Here is a 14,565-nt window from a genome sequence, read left to right as displayed (position 1 = left end):
GAAGCCGCGCGAGTGTTTTAAAAGGTCTCCGCCAACAATGGGAGCTTCCTAGCACCCCCCCCCCCGAGCCCCCAACCCGGGTTTGGGGGGTGCTAGGAAGCTCCCATTGTTGGCGGAGACCTTTTAAAACACTCGCGCGGCTTCAGGACTCGGTTTGGAAGCCGCGCGAGTGTTTTAAAAGGTCTCCGCCAACAATGGGAGCTTCCTAGCACCCCCCAAACCCGGGTTGGGGGCTCGGGGGTGTGCTAGCGAGCCTCCCATGTCGGCGGGAATGTTTTAAAACACCCGCGCGACTTTCCAATGAGTCCCGAAGACAACGCGTTTGTCTTCGGGACTCATTGGAAAGTCGCGCGGGTGTTTTAAAAGCGCTTGGCTTTAAAAGCGCTTGGCTTCAGGACTCGGTTTGGAAGCCGCGCGAGTGTTTTAAAAGGTCTCCGCCAACAATGGGAGCTTCCTAGCACCCCCCAAACCCGGGTTGGGGGCTCGGGGGGGGTGCTAGGAAGCTCCCCATGATGGCGGAGACCTGTTAAAACACTCGTGCGGCTTCCAAACCGAGTCCTGAAGCCAAGCGCAGAAGTTCGCCTTTGGCGCTTGGCTTCAGGACTCGGTTTGGAAGCCGCGCGAGTGTTTTAAAAGGTCTCCGCCAACAATGGGAGCTTCCTAGCACCCCCCAAACCCGGGTTGGGGGCTCGGGGGGGTGCTAGGAAGCTCCCATTGTTGGCGGAGACCTTTTAAAACAGTCGCGCGGCTTCCAAACCGAGTCCTGGAAGCCGCGCGAGTGTTTTAAAAGGTCTCCGCCAACAATGGGAGCTTCCTAGCACCCCCCAAACACGGGTTGGGGGCTCGGGGGGGTGCTAGGAAGCTCCCATTGTTGGCGGAGACCTTTTAAAACACTCGCGCGGCTTCCAGGACTCGGTTTGGAAGCCGCGCGAGTGTTTTAAAAGGTCTCCGCCAACAATGGGAGCTTCCTAGCACCCCCCCCCGAGCCCCCAACCCGGGTTTGGGGGGTGCTAGGAAGCTCCCATTGTTGGCGGAGACCTTTTAAAACACTCGCGCGGCTTCAGGACTCGGTTTGGAAGCCGCGCGAGTGTTTTAAAAGGTCTCCGCCAACAATGGGAGCTTCCTAGCACCCCCCAAACCCGGGTTGGGGGCTCGGGGGTGTGCTAGCGAGCCTCCCATGTCGGCGGGAATGTTTTAAAACACCCGCGCGACTTTCCAATGAGTCCCGAAGACAACGCGTTTGTCTTCGGGACTCATTGGAAAGTCGCGCGGGTGTTTTAAAAGCGCTTGGCTTTAAAAGCGCTTGGCTTCAGGACTCGGTTTGGAAGCCGCGCGAGTGTTTTAAAAGGTCTCCGCCAACAATGGGAGCTTCCTAGCACCCCCCAAACCCGGGTTGGGGGCTCGGGGGGGGTGCTAGGAAGCTCCCCATGATGGCGGAGACCTGTTAAAACACTCGTGCGGCTTCCAAACCGAGTCCTGAAGCCAAGCGCAGAAGTTCGCCTTTGGCGCTTGGCTTCAGGACTCGGTTTGGAAGCCGCGCGAGTGTTTTAAAAGGTCTCCGCCAACAATGGGAGCTTCCTAGCACCCCCCAAACCCGGGTTGGGGGCTCGGGGGGGTGCTAGGAAGCTCCCATTGTTGGCGGAGACCTTTTAAAACAGTCGCGCGGCTTCCAAACCGAGTCCTGGAAGCCGCGCGAGTGTTTTAAAAGGTCTCCGCCAACAATGGGAGCTTCCTAGCACCCCCCAAACACGGGTTGGGGGCTCGGGGGGGTGCTAGGAAGCTCCCATTGTTGGCGGAGACCTTTTAAAACACTCGCGCGGCTTCCAAACCGAGTCCTGAAGCCGCGCGAGTGTTTTAAAAGGTCTCCGCCAACAATGGGAGCTTCCTAGCACCCCCCAAACCCGGGTTGGGGGCTCGGGGGGGGTGCTAGGAAGCTCCCATTGTTGGCGGAGACCTTTTAAAACACTCGCGCGGCTTCCAAACCGAGTCCTGAAGCCAAGCGCAGAAGTTCGCCTTTGGCGCTTGGCTTCAGGACTCGGTTTGGAAGCCGCGCAAGTGTTTTAAAAGGTCTCCGCCAACAATGGGAGCTTCCTAGCACCCCCCAAACCCGGGTTGGGGGCTCGGGGGGGGGTGCTAGGAAGCTCCCATTGTTGGCGGAGACCTTTTAAAACACTCGCGCGGCTTCCAAACCGAGTCCTGGAAGCCGCGCGAGTGTTTTAAAAGGTCTCCGCCAACAATGGGAGCTTCCTAGCACCCCCCAAACCCGGGTTGGGGGCTCGGGGGGGGGGTGCTAGGAAGCTCCCATTGTTGGCGGAGACCTTTTAAAACACTCGCGCGGCTTCCAAACCGAGTCCTGAAGCCGCGCGAGTGTTTTAAAAGGTCTCCGCCAACAATGGGAGCTTCCTAGCACCCCCCAAACCCGGGTTGGGGGCTCGGGGGGGTGCTAGGAAGCTCCCATTGTTGGCGGAGACCTTTTAAAACACTCGCGCGGCTTCCAAACCGAGTCCTGAAGCCAAGCGCAGAGCGCTTGGCTTCAGGACTCGGTTTGGAAGCCGCGCGAGTGTTTTAAAAGGTCTCCGCCAACAATGGGAGCTTCCTAGCACCCCCCAAACCCGGGTTGGGGGCTCGGGGGGGGTGCTAGGAAGCTCCCCATGATGGCGGAGACCTGTTAAAACACTCGCGCGGCTTCCAAACCGAGTCCTGAAGCCAAGCGCAGAAGTTCGCCTTTGGCGCTTGGCTTCAGGACTCGGTTTGGAAGCCGCGCGAGTGTTTTAAAAGGTCTCCGCCAACAATGGGAGCTTCCTAGCACCCCCCAAACCCGGGTTGGGGGCTCGGGGGGGGTGCTAGGAAGCTCCCATTGTTGGCGGAGACCTTTTAAAACACTCGCGCAGCTTCCAAACCGAGTCCTGAAGCCAAGCGCAGAAGTTCGCCTTTGGCGCTTGGCTTCATGACTCGGTTTGGAAGCCGCGCAAGTGTTTTAACAGGTCTCCGCCATCATGGGGAGCTTCCTAGCACCCCCCCCCGAGCCCCCAACCCGGGTTTGGGGGGTGCTAGGAAGCTCCCATTGTTGGCGGAGACCTTTTAAAACACTCGCGCGGCTTCCAAACCGAGTCCTGAAGCCAAGCGCCAAAGGCGAACTTCTGCGCTTGGCTTCAGGACTCAGTTTGGAAGCCGCGCGAGTGTTTTAACAGGTCTCCGCCATCATGGGGAGCTTCCTAGCACCCCCCCCAGCCCTCAACCCGGGTTTGGGGGGTGCTAGGAAGCCCCCCATGCCGGCGGGAAGACCCAGGGAACGTTCCTTCGGCCGCCCAGCAGCTGATCTGCCGGAACGCAAACTCCACCATCTACGCATGCGTGCAGATGGTGTTACTTCCGGGTTGAAAACTCGCGATATAGCCGTTTCGCAATGATCGGGGTCGCGATACCCGGGGGATCACTGTAATCAGATAATGACGGCGCCGGACTTACCCGGCAGCAGGCTTTGCTGGAGGGACCGGGAGACACCGGACCCTCATGGCGGCCGCCATCTTGGATCCCGAGCGAAGTCTCGCGTGATGAGACTTCGCTCGGGATTTTTCGGGCCTGAAAAATTTTCGCCCGGACAGCAGCAACGAGCAGACACATGGCTGTCTGCTCTTGGAGCCCTTTCGGCAGCCGCATGGGCGGCCGCCGCTTTTGGAAGCCTCGTCGGAGGCTTGAGGAGGCTGCAGCTCGCTGGAGCAGCCCTTCCGAGGCCTGCGGTCTTCTCTTCTCAGGCTCGGCTGGAGTCCGGCGTGAGCCCCCCCACCGCGTGTTGCGGCCGCCATCTTGAGAGCCTCATCGGAGGCTCGTGGAGCGGTCCAGGGCTTCGGGTCCGGCGGGGAGGCTGGGCCTGTGCCGTTTTCGGCTGTTGGCCCCTCTATTTCGTCCGGGGGGGGATCGTTCCGGTCGCCCCCTCGGGAACGGGGGGATCGGGCGGAGGGCTCGCGTGTGCGCCTCCCCCCCCCATTCATGGCCCCTGTTCAGGGGGCAGTTAGGCCCTTGGCGGCAGCTTCTTGCTGCTGCGCTGCCTGTTTGGGCAGAGGCCATTTGCTGCCCTCTTTTGGGGCCTGGGCGGCCCCGGTTTCATTCATGTTAAAATAAGAACCATGGTGTAAAACAAAACATACATAATAATAATAATACTGATAATTATGGTTAATATTATTTAATTATTTATATAGAAACACGGAAGTCAGGAAAAGACCTATTGGTCCCTCTAGTCTGCCCTTATAATATTTACTGTATTTTATCTCAGGATGGATATATGTTTATCCCAGGCATGTTTAAATTCAGTTAGTGTGGATTTATATACCAAGTCTGCTGGAAGTTTGTTCCAAGGATCTACTACTCTTTCAGTAAAGTCGTAGTCAAACTTCAGTAAAACAGTTATAGTCAAATATTAATTATTTAAATATTTGGTAGCCCCACGGTAGCTGTGCCTAGGAAGGTGATGAGGCCCTCGGCCAGGGTAGCCAGGAAGGGCCCCCCCGGTGGGTCCTGCTGGGGGGGACTACGGTTGGTGGCCACCCGGTCCTAGTTTCTTGGGGGGTTTCGGGGGGGGCACCTGTAACCAGGTTTGGCCCCCCCGCCGGCTCCTACTGCGGGGGCACGGGCCCCTGGGGCAGCTTTTTGCTATGGCCTGGTGTGTCAGGGGCGGGGGGTTCGGACCCCACCAACGCAGGACGTAGTGCCTCCGCCCCTTTTGATGGCTTACCCGTCGGGGCCAGGGGTATTGGGTACGGGGGCCACCACAGTGTGGGACCCGTTCACTGCATGTCAGGGCTTTGCTGCAAAGGGGCTTGTTTTCGCCCCCTTTTGTAGGTACAGCCGTGAGTGCAGGAGGGCGATGTGCCCATGCCGCTTCGGTGTGCCCCTGCCCCTAAAAGGGGACGGTTAAGAGGGGAGGGGGTCCAGGGAACAAACCCCACCTACTGGGGGAAAATGGGCCCAGCCCAAGTATTTAAGCACGCTCGAGGGTTGGTTGAGGGACTACCACCCTCGCTCGAGAGCGGCTGCTCTCTTGCTAGGTTTCTCACAGGGATTCAGGATCCCTTACATGGGGGTTAGGCAAGCCTTCATGTCCAACAACCTCAGGTCGGTTGTGGGACACGAAGACATTGTTCGGTCCAAAGTAGCGAAGGAGGTGGCCGAGGGGAGGGTCCTGGGGCCCTTCCCGGAGCCGCCCTTCCCGAATTTTGGGGTGTCCCCATTAGGGGTGGTCCCCAAAAAAGGCGAGTGGTGAATTAGGTTGATTCACCACTTGTCTTTTCCTAAAAGGGAGTCAGTGAATGATTTCGTTCCTGACGGACTTTGTTCAGTCCGGCACGCATCCTTTGATGCAGCCGTGACTATGGTTAGGAAGTGTGGGATTGGAGCCCTTATGGGAAAATGCGACATTAAGTCGGCATTTCGGCTCCTCCCCATACACCCAGACGACTTTGAGCTGTTGGGCTTCCATTTTGAGGGAGGTTATTACGTGGACAGAGCTTTACCCATGGGTTGCTCTGTCTCGTGCTCTCTTTTCGAGAGTTTTAGCACCCTCTTGGAGTGGGCGCTCAGGAGGCGCAGTGGTCTGGGCTCGGTCGTTCACTACCTTGATGATTTCTTGGTGGCGGGGCCTGCGCATTCGGAGCAATGTTTTGCTCTAATGCGGGACTTCGAAGCCCTTTGTGCTCAGTTAGGGGTGCCTTTAGCCTCTGAGAAGACCGAAGGCCCCGCCACCAGGATTACCTTTCTGGGTATTGAATTGGATTCAGTGGAGCAATCTTCCAGATTGCCCTTAGAGAAGTTGCTTAAGATCAGAAGAAAGCTCGATGAGGTGCTGGGCTGCCGGAAGGTTACCCTACGGCAGCTTCAGAAATTGGCAGGCATTCTTAATTTTGCCTGTCGGGTGGTTGTTCCTGGTAGGGCTTTTTCCAGGAGGTTGTACGACGCGATGAAGGGGCTCCGTTTGCCCCATCATCGTACCCGCCTTTGTGCTGGGGTCAGGGCTGACCTCGGCGCGTGGCGGGATTTCTTGGTCAGGTTTAATGGTTTGTCTTTTGGAGGCACGAGCTTCTTTTGGAAGCCGAGTTGCAGCTCTCTTCTGATGCCGCGGGGACTTGTGGCTTCGGGGTAGTTTTAGGTGACCAGTGGTGCTGGTCGGCACGGCCTCCGGAATGGAGTGCCTCTTCGTTGGTTAAGGACCTTACGTTCTTAGAGCTCTTCCCCTTAGTAGTGGCCTTAGAGCTTTGGGGGGAGCAGTTTAGGGACAAGACCGTGCACTTTTGGTGTGACAACCTAGCAGTTGTCCATGTTGTGAACGCCCTGTCCTCTAAGAGTGACAGGGTCATGCGGCTTGTCCGCCATTTTGTGCACAGGTCCTTGTCCCTGAACACATTGTTTTTGGCTAGGCATGTCCCCGGGTTAGATAAAGGGGTTGCTGACGCCTTGTCCCGTGGTCAGTTGTCCTGGTTTCGGACCCTGGCCCCGTGGGCACGTGTGTCGCCACAGGTTTTTCCTGTCCCCCTTTGGAGCCTGGGTGGGCTCCTGGGCAGTGGAGAGTAGAGGCTGGCTGGGCTACGGCACCCTCGGGAGTGTCTGGCACTCTGGGGGGCTTAGCAGCAGGCAGGTGAAGAGTTTGGGGATTGCAGGCAGTATACGGGTTACCCCTATAGCTGGCCTGCCCCAGTTGTGTACCTGGCCATATTTGCGTCCAGCTTCGGCAGCGTGGCCTTTAAGTTAGGACTATTAGGTCCAGGTTGGCCGGCTTTGCCTTTTGTCTAAGGCGGAGGCGGGGTTTTTGATTTATGGTGACTTCCGCATTGTGACGGTGCGGGAAGGTTGGGCCAGGGCCTTATCGCAGGCCGTCAGGTCATTTTGTTCCTTCCATCTGATTACCTCGTTAGGTGGGTGCTAGTGTGTAGGGTTTGGCCAGGCCAAGTATGGATCCCGCCATTAGGGAACGCTCGTTCTCGAGAGGCGCTGCCACTGGTGCGGTAACGGCGTTCTCGATACGGAGGATTCGGGGAAGTCGACCGCTGGCGGTCAACGGCCTGTTTTAGGGTATGAACGACCTGTTGAGGGTCCGGGGTAAGATCTTAGGCCAGGTTCCCCTTTGGTCCCCTTCTATTCAACCCCGCCAGGACGCGACCGACGGGGTTGCTTTGGGTCATGAGCGCTCCGAGACCACTCAGCAACAAGGTACCGTTGGGGGTGGGGACCCTTCCGTCGTGGCGGCTGGGTCCTTGTCGTCTGGCGGGGGAGACGGGGTGTGCGGTGGGACGGGCGTTTCTACCGCTATTGCTGGGAGGGCGGCATCCCATTGCTGCGCCCAGGGGGGCCTGGGAGGGCGGCATCCCATTGCTGCGCCCAGGCGGTGCCGGGAGGGCGGCATCCCGTTGCTGCGCCCGGTTGGTCCTGGGAGGGCGGCATCCCATTGCTGCGCCCAGGTGGTCCAGGGAGGGCGGCATCCCATTGCTGCGCCCAGGCGGTGCTGGGAGGGCGGCATCCCATTGCTGCGCCCAGTTGGTCCTGGGAGGGCGGCATCCCATTGCTGCGCCCAGTTGGTCCTGGGAGGGCGGCATCCCATTGCTGCGCCCAGGTGGTGTTGGGAGGGCGGCATCCCATGGCTGCGCTCAGTTGGTGCTGGGAGGGCGGCATCCCATTCCTGTGCCCAGTCGGTGCCAGGGGCGGCATCCCATTGCTGCGCTCAGAGGTGTGCTGGGAGGGCGGCATCCCATTGCTGCGCCCAGTTGGTGCTGGGAGGGCGGCATCCCATTGCTGCGCCCAGTCAGTGCCAGGGGCGGCATCCCATTGCTGCGCTCAGAGGTGTGCTGGGAGGACGGCATCCCATTGCTGCGCCCAGTTGGTGCTGGGAGGGCGGCATCCCATTGCTGCGCCCAGTCGGTGCCAGGGGCGGCATCCCATTGCTGCGCCTGGATGTGTGCTGGGAGAGCGGCATCCCAGTGCTGCGCCCAGTTGGTGCTGGGAGGGCGGCATCATATTGCTGCGCCCAGTTGGTGCCGGGGGCGGCATTCCATTGCTGCGCCTGGGTGTGTGCTGGGAGGGTGGCATCCCATTGCTGCGCCCAGTTGGTGCTGGGAGGGCGGCATCCCATTGCTGCGCCCAGTCGGTGCCTGGGGCGGCATCCCATTGCTGCGCCTGGATGTGTGCTGGGAGGGCGGCATCCCATTGCTGTGCCCAGTTGGTGCTGGGAGGGCGGCATACCATTGCTGCGCCCAGGCGGTGCTGGGCGGGTGGCATCCCATGGCTACGCCCAGTTGTTCGGGGAGGGCGGCATCCCATTGCTGCGCCCCGGTCGCTGGTCTTGCTCTTTGGGCAAGGACCGGTACTGCTTGGGGGTCGGTTGGGGACCCGCCAGGCTTGCGGAAGCCTGCGGTGGCTTCACGCTGTGTGGCCCGCCATGTATGTGGTGCGGTCTTCGATCCCCTGGGGATCTTTGTGGGTCGCCATTTCCCTTAGGGCCATTCACCGGGTCAGGTGTAGAGGCAATAAGGCCCTGGGAAGGGTAGTCAGGGAATTTAGGTGGAGTTGTAGTGGCCCATCCCCTCATCACTGTAGATCGGCTGTGGCTTTACCGGGCCGATGGCGTTCACCTGTCAGAACAGGGGAACGCCATTTTCTTACAGGACCTGCAGCGGTCTCTGCGTGAGCTGGCGCAGCTAGAGGGGGGAGTCGGGGGGCCAAGATAGAGATCTGACCCCCCGCTCCGTGGCAGGTTAGGGGCGGAAAACTGGGGGGTGGTTTAGCAACCGCACGTTCTCCCTTGGGCATCTTTGGGGATGATTGACAGGTTCTCTGCAAGCTCATGGAGGGAGCGACTGCCTGAGCAGCTGGGGGGAACCTGTCTTTGGGTCCTGCACCTTTAAATTCCCGGATTGGGGTTAGTCGGTGGGACCCCTCTCATGCAAAGCATGGCAGGGTCGCAGGTGATGGAGTGGTCCCTCACCTGGACTTGCATCGAGATACGCCCATGAGTTGCCCAGGAAGTTTTTTGCCCTAACGTCATTTCCGCCCCGGAAGTATTTGTTTGACCCTGCAGGTCCAGTTCCGGGTCATAGTTGATTATGCTAATATATGCAAATTTAATGAATAAATTATGCAAATTTATGTTAATAAAAATGACCCATTTTAAATCCAGCTCTTGTGTCCGTGTCGTTACTCCGTCTCTCCAGCAATGACGGCGCCGGACTTACCCAGCAGCAGGCTTTGCTGGAGGGACCGGGAGACACCGGACCCTCATGGCGGCCGCCATCTTGGATCCCGAGCGAAGTCTCGCGTGATGAGACTTCGCTCGGGATTTTTTGGGCCTGAATGGCCCGGCTGCTGATTGGTCCAGGCGGGGCCTGCTTGCCCTATATAAGGGCGAGCAGGCCCGAGGCTCAGCCTTTTCGCCCGGACAGCAACAACGAGCAGACACCCGCCCGCCCTCCCTATTTTGCAGTGTGCTTAGGGGTCGCCCTTAGGGGGCCGAATGGGAATTTTTTGCAGTTCTGCCTCTTAGCCGGGCTGTTTTTTCGCCCATTCCACACTGGGGAGATGGATGTGCGGTTAGGGGGTGCTTGCATTTTATTAGGTTAATTGGCTTACCTTTGGTCATTTGGGTAGGCAGGTTAGGGGCGGAAAACTGGGGGGTGGTTTAGCAACCGCGCATTCTCCCTTGGGCATCTTTGGGGATGATTGACAGGTTCTCTGCAAGCTCATGGAGGGAGCGACTGCCTGAGCAGCTGGGGGGAACCTGTCTTTGGGTCCTGCACCTTTAAATTCCCGGATTGGGGTTAGTCGGTGGGACCCCCCTCATGCAAAGCATGGCAGGGTCGCAGGTGATGGAGTAGTCCCTCACCTGGACTTGCATCGAGATACGCCCATGAGTTGCCCAGGAATTTTTTTGCCCTAACGTCATTTCTGCCCCGGAAGTATTTGTTTGACCCTGCAGGTCCAGTTCCGGGTCATAGTTGATTATGCTAATATATGCAAATTTATGTTAATAAAAATGACCCATTTTAAATCCAGCTCTTGTGTCCTTGTCGTTACTCCGTCTCTCCAGCAAATGAGAGCCCAGGGCAAGAAAATGCTTTGTGAAAAGGCTCTGAACAGCCTCCTCTCACCCAATTCACATGAAGATTAAAGACAGAGGAAGGGGGGAAATTCAAAATCTGCAAGATCATGTTGTTAATAGTAAAAAAAAAAAAGTTGCTTTGGGCCTCAGTACCAATTTCTAAGTCTAGTCTAGGTTTTATACAGCTAACAAACAACCACATGATAACAGAGCAGAAGGAATGACTGTTTGATTCATTATCATCTCTAGGCTCTTTCCTATCCAAATTTAACTTAAAAATGTAAAAATAAATAAATTGCAAAGCCACAATGAAGCAGAATCACAAGCAACATTTGTATGCAGAATTTTTCTATTTTAAAATGTTAATTCCACATTCCTCCAGCTTTTGTTCAGGAGAAGTAGGTCCCTAGTGTTATGTTATTTCAGCCTGTTTTGCTATTTCATTGTTAAACTATTCAAACCTCACCACATATTTTTAATTGTGTTGTGTTTCATGTGCCATTATATCTAACTCTTCAAGTAGATAATAACAGAACAGTGATAGACAAAATCAACCAGCACCTAATGAAGATGGAAGAAAATATGCCTAAATGACCTTGAAACAGCTAATAAATATTATCAACAACAACAACAACAGCAGCAGCAGCAGCAACAGAGTTGGAAGGGACCTTGGAGGTCTTCTAGTCCAACCCCTTGCTTAGGCAGGAAACCATACACTACTTCAGACAGATGCTTATCCAACATCTTCTTAAAACTTAGTGTTAGAGCATTCACAACTTCTAGAGGCAAGTTGTTCCAAGCTGTTGTTCTAACTGTCAGGAAATTTCTCCTTAGTTCTAAATTCTCTCCATATTCCTTGTTATTATATCACTTTGATTCTTGCTGATCACCCAACCTTGCCAACAAGACAGCAGGTAACAAAGCCTCATCATGACTTGTACATCCCTTACACCTTTCAGCTTGAAGAAAAATTATTTTTAAACACCTGTAATGCTAAGAACAACCTATCTGTGCTGTCTCATTCTTTGGCTAAAGGCAATATCATGGAGGTATAACATAGAAAATACATTTGTTTAATTCAATGTAGGCATTGCCAGACTGCAACTAACTAGTTGCCCTAATGACAAGAGTTATCAAATCATCTTTATATTGTGGTTAAATAAAATGAGAAAAGTGAACAATATTGACTCTTGGCAATTGCTAGGAGAAATCTACAGTTTTCTTGGCAAGATTTCAGAAATGGCTTGTCAGTACCCCCTTCCTAGGGCTGAGAGTGACTGGTCCATCTAGCTTTGTGCCTAAAGCAGGATTAGAAGTTACAGTCTCCCGGTTTCTAGCCTGATGCTTTAACCATCACACAAGAGGGATTCTTGTGACAATATAGAAACATAGAAACATTAAAGATTGACGGCAGAAAAAGACCTCGTAGTCCATCTAGTCTGCCCTTACACTATTTCCTTAGGATGGATATTTGTTTATCCCAGGCATGTTTAAATTCAGTTACTGTGGATTTACCAACCACTTCTGATGGAAGTTTGTTCCATGTACAGTATCTGTTACTCTATCAGTAAGATATTTTCTCACATTGCTTCTGATCTTTTCCCCAACTAACCTCAGATTGTGCCCCCTTGTTCTTGTGTTCACTTTCCTATTAAAAACACTTCTCTCCTGAACCTTATTTAACCCTTTAACATATTTAAATGTTTCAATCATGTCCCCCCTTTACCTTCTGTCCTCCAGACTATATAGATTGAGTTCATTAAGTCTTTCCTGATAAGTTTTATGCTTAAGACCTTCCACCATTATTGTAGCCCGTCTTGGGACGCGTTCAATTTTATCAATATATTTTTGTAGGTGAGGTCTCCAGAACTGAACACAGCATTCCAAATGTGGTCTCACCAGCACTGTATACAGCGGGATCACAATCTCCCTCTTCCTGATTGTTATACCTCTAGCTATGCAGCCAAGCATTCTACTTGCTTTCTCTACTGCCTGACTGCACTGTTCACCCATTTTGAGACTGTCAGAAATCACTACCCTTAAATCCTTCTCTTCTGAAGTTTTGCTAACACAGAATTTCCAATACAATACTCAGACTGAGGATTCCTTTTCCCCAAGTGCATTATTTTACATTTGGAAACATTAAACTGCACTTTCCATTGCTTTGATCGCTTATCTAGTACAGCTAAATCATTTGCCATATTACAGACGCCTCCAGGAATATCAACCCTTTTGCACACTCTAGAGTCATCGGCAAATAGGCAAACCTTTCCTACCAAACCTTCCCCTATGTCACTCACAAACATATTAAAAAGAATAGGGCCCAGAACTGACTCTTGTGGCACACTGCTTGTAACCAGGCTCTACTCAGAACACTCGCCATTAACAACAACCCTCTGATATAAATGAAGAAATGGGGAAGGACTTTTTTTCTACCTCCCGCTTTTCAGGATTCCCCTTTCTTACAAGGAACTAATTGGAGGGGGCCTTTCTCATAATTAGGAAGAGATTTTATTTTTATTTCATTTATTTATTTTGTCAAGTAAATATTTGTAATATACATAGATATAGCACTGTTTATATACATAAGATGGATACTGATAAGAGGGAACAATTGGACAGGGACAGTAGACATGCTGGTGCACTTATGCACGCCCCATTTGGAATGCAATCTTAATACAGTTTAAGAATTCCAAAAGAACAAATTTGCTCTTTGAAAAGGTATACCACAAATGTCACTTACCAATTAGATCTAAAATGGTGGTTCCTTCAACTTTAACAGAAGAATCAATCACAACGCATATATATGTGCCCTCTTCATTAAGCTGTACTTGCGGAAGGAAAAGCGAGGCATTTCCATTTTTTAATTGAGTTGGATCCAATCTTGAACCACCTCTATTTGAAGAATGTTCTCCAGCAGCAACTGTATAAAGCTTTTCTATTTTATTCCCTTCAGATGTCTCCAAATACCAGATGAACATTGTTTTTTTGATATCCAGTTCTGGAGGTGGGTAGTCAGAAATTTGACACAGAAGTGTCACATTTGTGCCCATGACTGCTGTCTTATGAGTTGGCATGCTTACTTTCAAGGCTTCTTCGCAAAAAAAAAATGAAAAAAATTGTATTGCAGAATTATTATGATTAATTGTATCTTATCACCACCACCACCACCACCACCCCCAGTTCTCACATTTCACAGGAAGTATTGCGAAAGAGCAGTGGTGGAACGGCAAGAGGCAGAGAACAATGAGAGATCATATAAAGATTAAGCGAAAATTGACTACTTTTGGAGTAAACCACAATTTGGGAAGGAGTTGCACTCACTTGTTGTGAGCCGCCCCGAGTCTTCGGAGAGGGGCGGCATACAAATCCAAATAATAAATAAATAAATAAATAAATAAATAAATAATCCCGTTACACAGTCAAAATTGTAAATGCATAATTAGAAGCAAATTAATACAATGGCTAGTTGTTTTTCCTTACGTAATTATAGTTCATCTGTGGTCCAGCTAGAATGTTTCAATAAGGAGTCAATTGTCATCAATGCAGTATGACAATAAAAAACCACAAAAAACTCTAATCTGGAGCATCCATTTCTGGCTTAATAGAATTTTTGAACCCAGCCCCTGTGAAGAATCAGAGGGCAAGATGGAGCAGTTTACTAAATTTAAACCAATAATCAGCAGTTTGTAACATTTCATTTGCAGTCTGTAAATCTTATAATACTCATTAGACTAATTCTTCCCCTATATAGTATCCCTTGTCTGCTGTTGGGTCCACAGGGGAGAGCCTTCTCTGTGGTTGCCCCGACTCTCTGGAATCAGCTATCTCCTGAGATCTGCACAGCCCCCACCTTCTTGGCTTCTGGAAAGTCATAAAGACCTGGCTTTTCTTCTTTCTCTCCACCCCCCTACCCCCTGATATTTAAACTTCTATTTTTAATTCGTATGTTAATTTATCCATTTCAGTGCACACCATTATATTTTTGATTACCTCTTCTTCTTTCAGTATATCGTCATTTTTCCATGCTTCTGCGAAAGTTAACCTCACGGCTGTAGTTATGTGCAATATCAGGTATAATTGACTTTTTTCCAGCTTCTCCTATGCTATTCCCAATAGAGAAGGTTCTGTTTTTTCTATGTTCTTATCTAGCATCTCTTCTAACCACATATTGATTCTTTCCAGTATAATTTAACTTTTTCACAGCCCCACCTGATATGATAATACGAGCCCCATTCTTTCTTGCATTTACAACATTTTGTTGTATATTTTTTATCAGTTTTTGCCAATTGGATGGGTGCCACCTAAAACACATCTTGTACCTGTTCTCCTGGTAGGATGTCGCTAGGGTTCATTTTTTATTTCTGTCCCAGATTTGCTGCCATTCATTTAGATTAATATTATACCCAAGAAGAAAAGAACTACTTGAAAGGATGTAGAGACACTGTAAATGAATTGTTAATATTAGCTACACAAGAATGAAT

The 14,565-nt window shown here is 52.1% G+C and overlaps 1 protein-coding gene across 1 annotated transcript in view; it reads right to left on the bottom strand.

The window, feature by feature from the left end:
* Positions 1-14,565, bottom strand: part of LOC139173944 (uncharacterized) — a 47,127-nt gene that overhangs the window by 27,696 nt on the left and 4,866 nt on the right. Inside the window, exon 2 of the mRNA XM_070763910.1 lies at positions 12,825-13,175. Coding sequence (XP_070620011.1) covers positions 12,825-13,175 — 351 coding nt within the window. The remainder of the gene's footprint in view (positions 1-12,824; positions 13,176-14,565) is intronic.

Source organism: Erythrolamprus reginae, chromosome 1 (genome assembly GCF_031021105.1).
Source record: "Erythrolamprus reginae isolate rEryReg1 chromosome 1, rEryReg1.hap1, whole genome shotgun sequence".
NCBI classification, from domain to species: Eukaryota; Metazoa; Chordata; class Lepidosauria; order Squamata; family Dipsadidae; genus Erythrolamprus; species Erythrolamprus reginae.
This window is presented reverse-complemented; position numbering and strand designations above follow the sequence as displayed.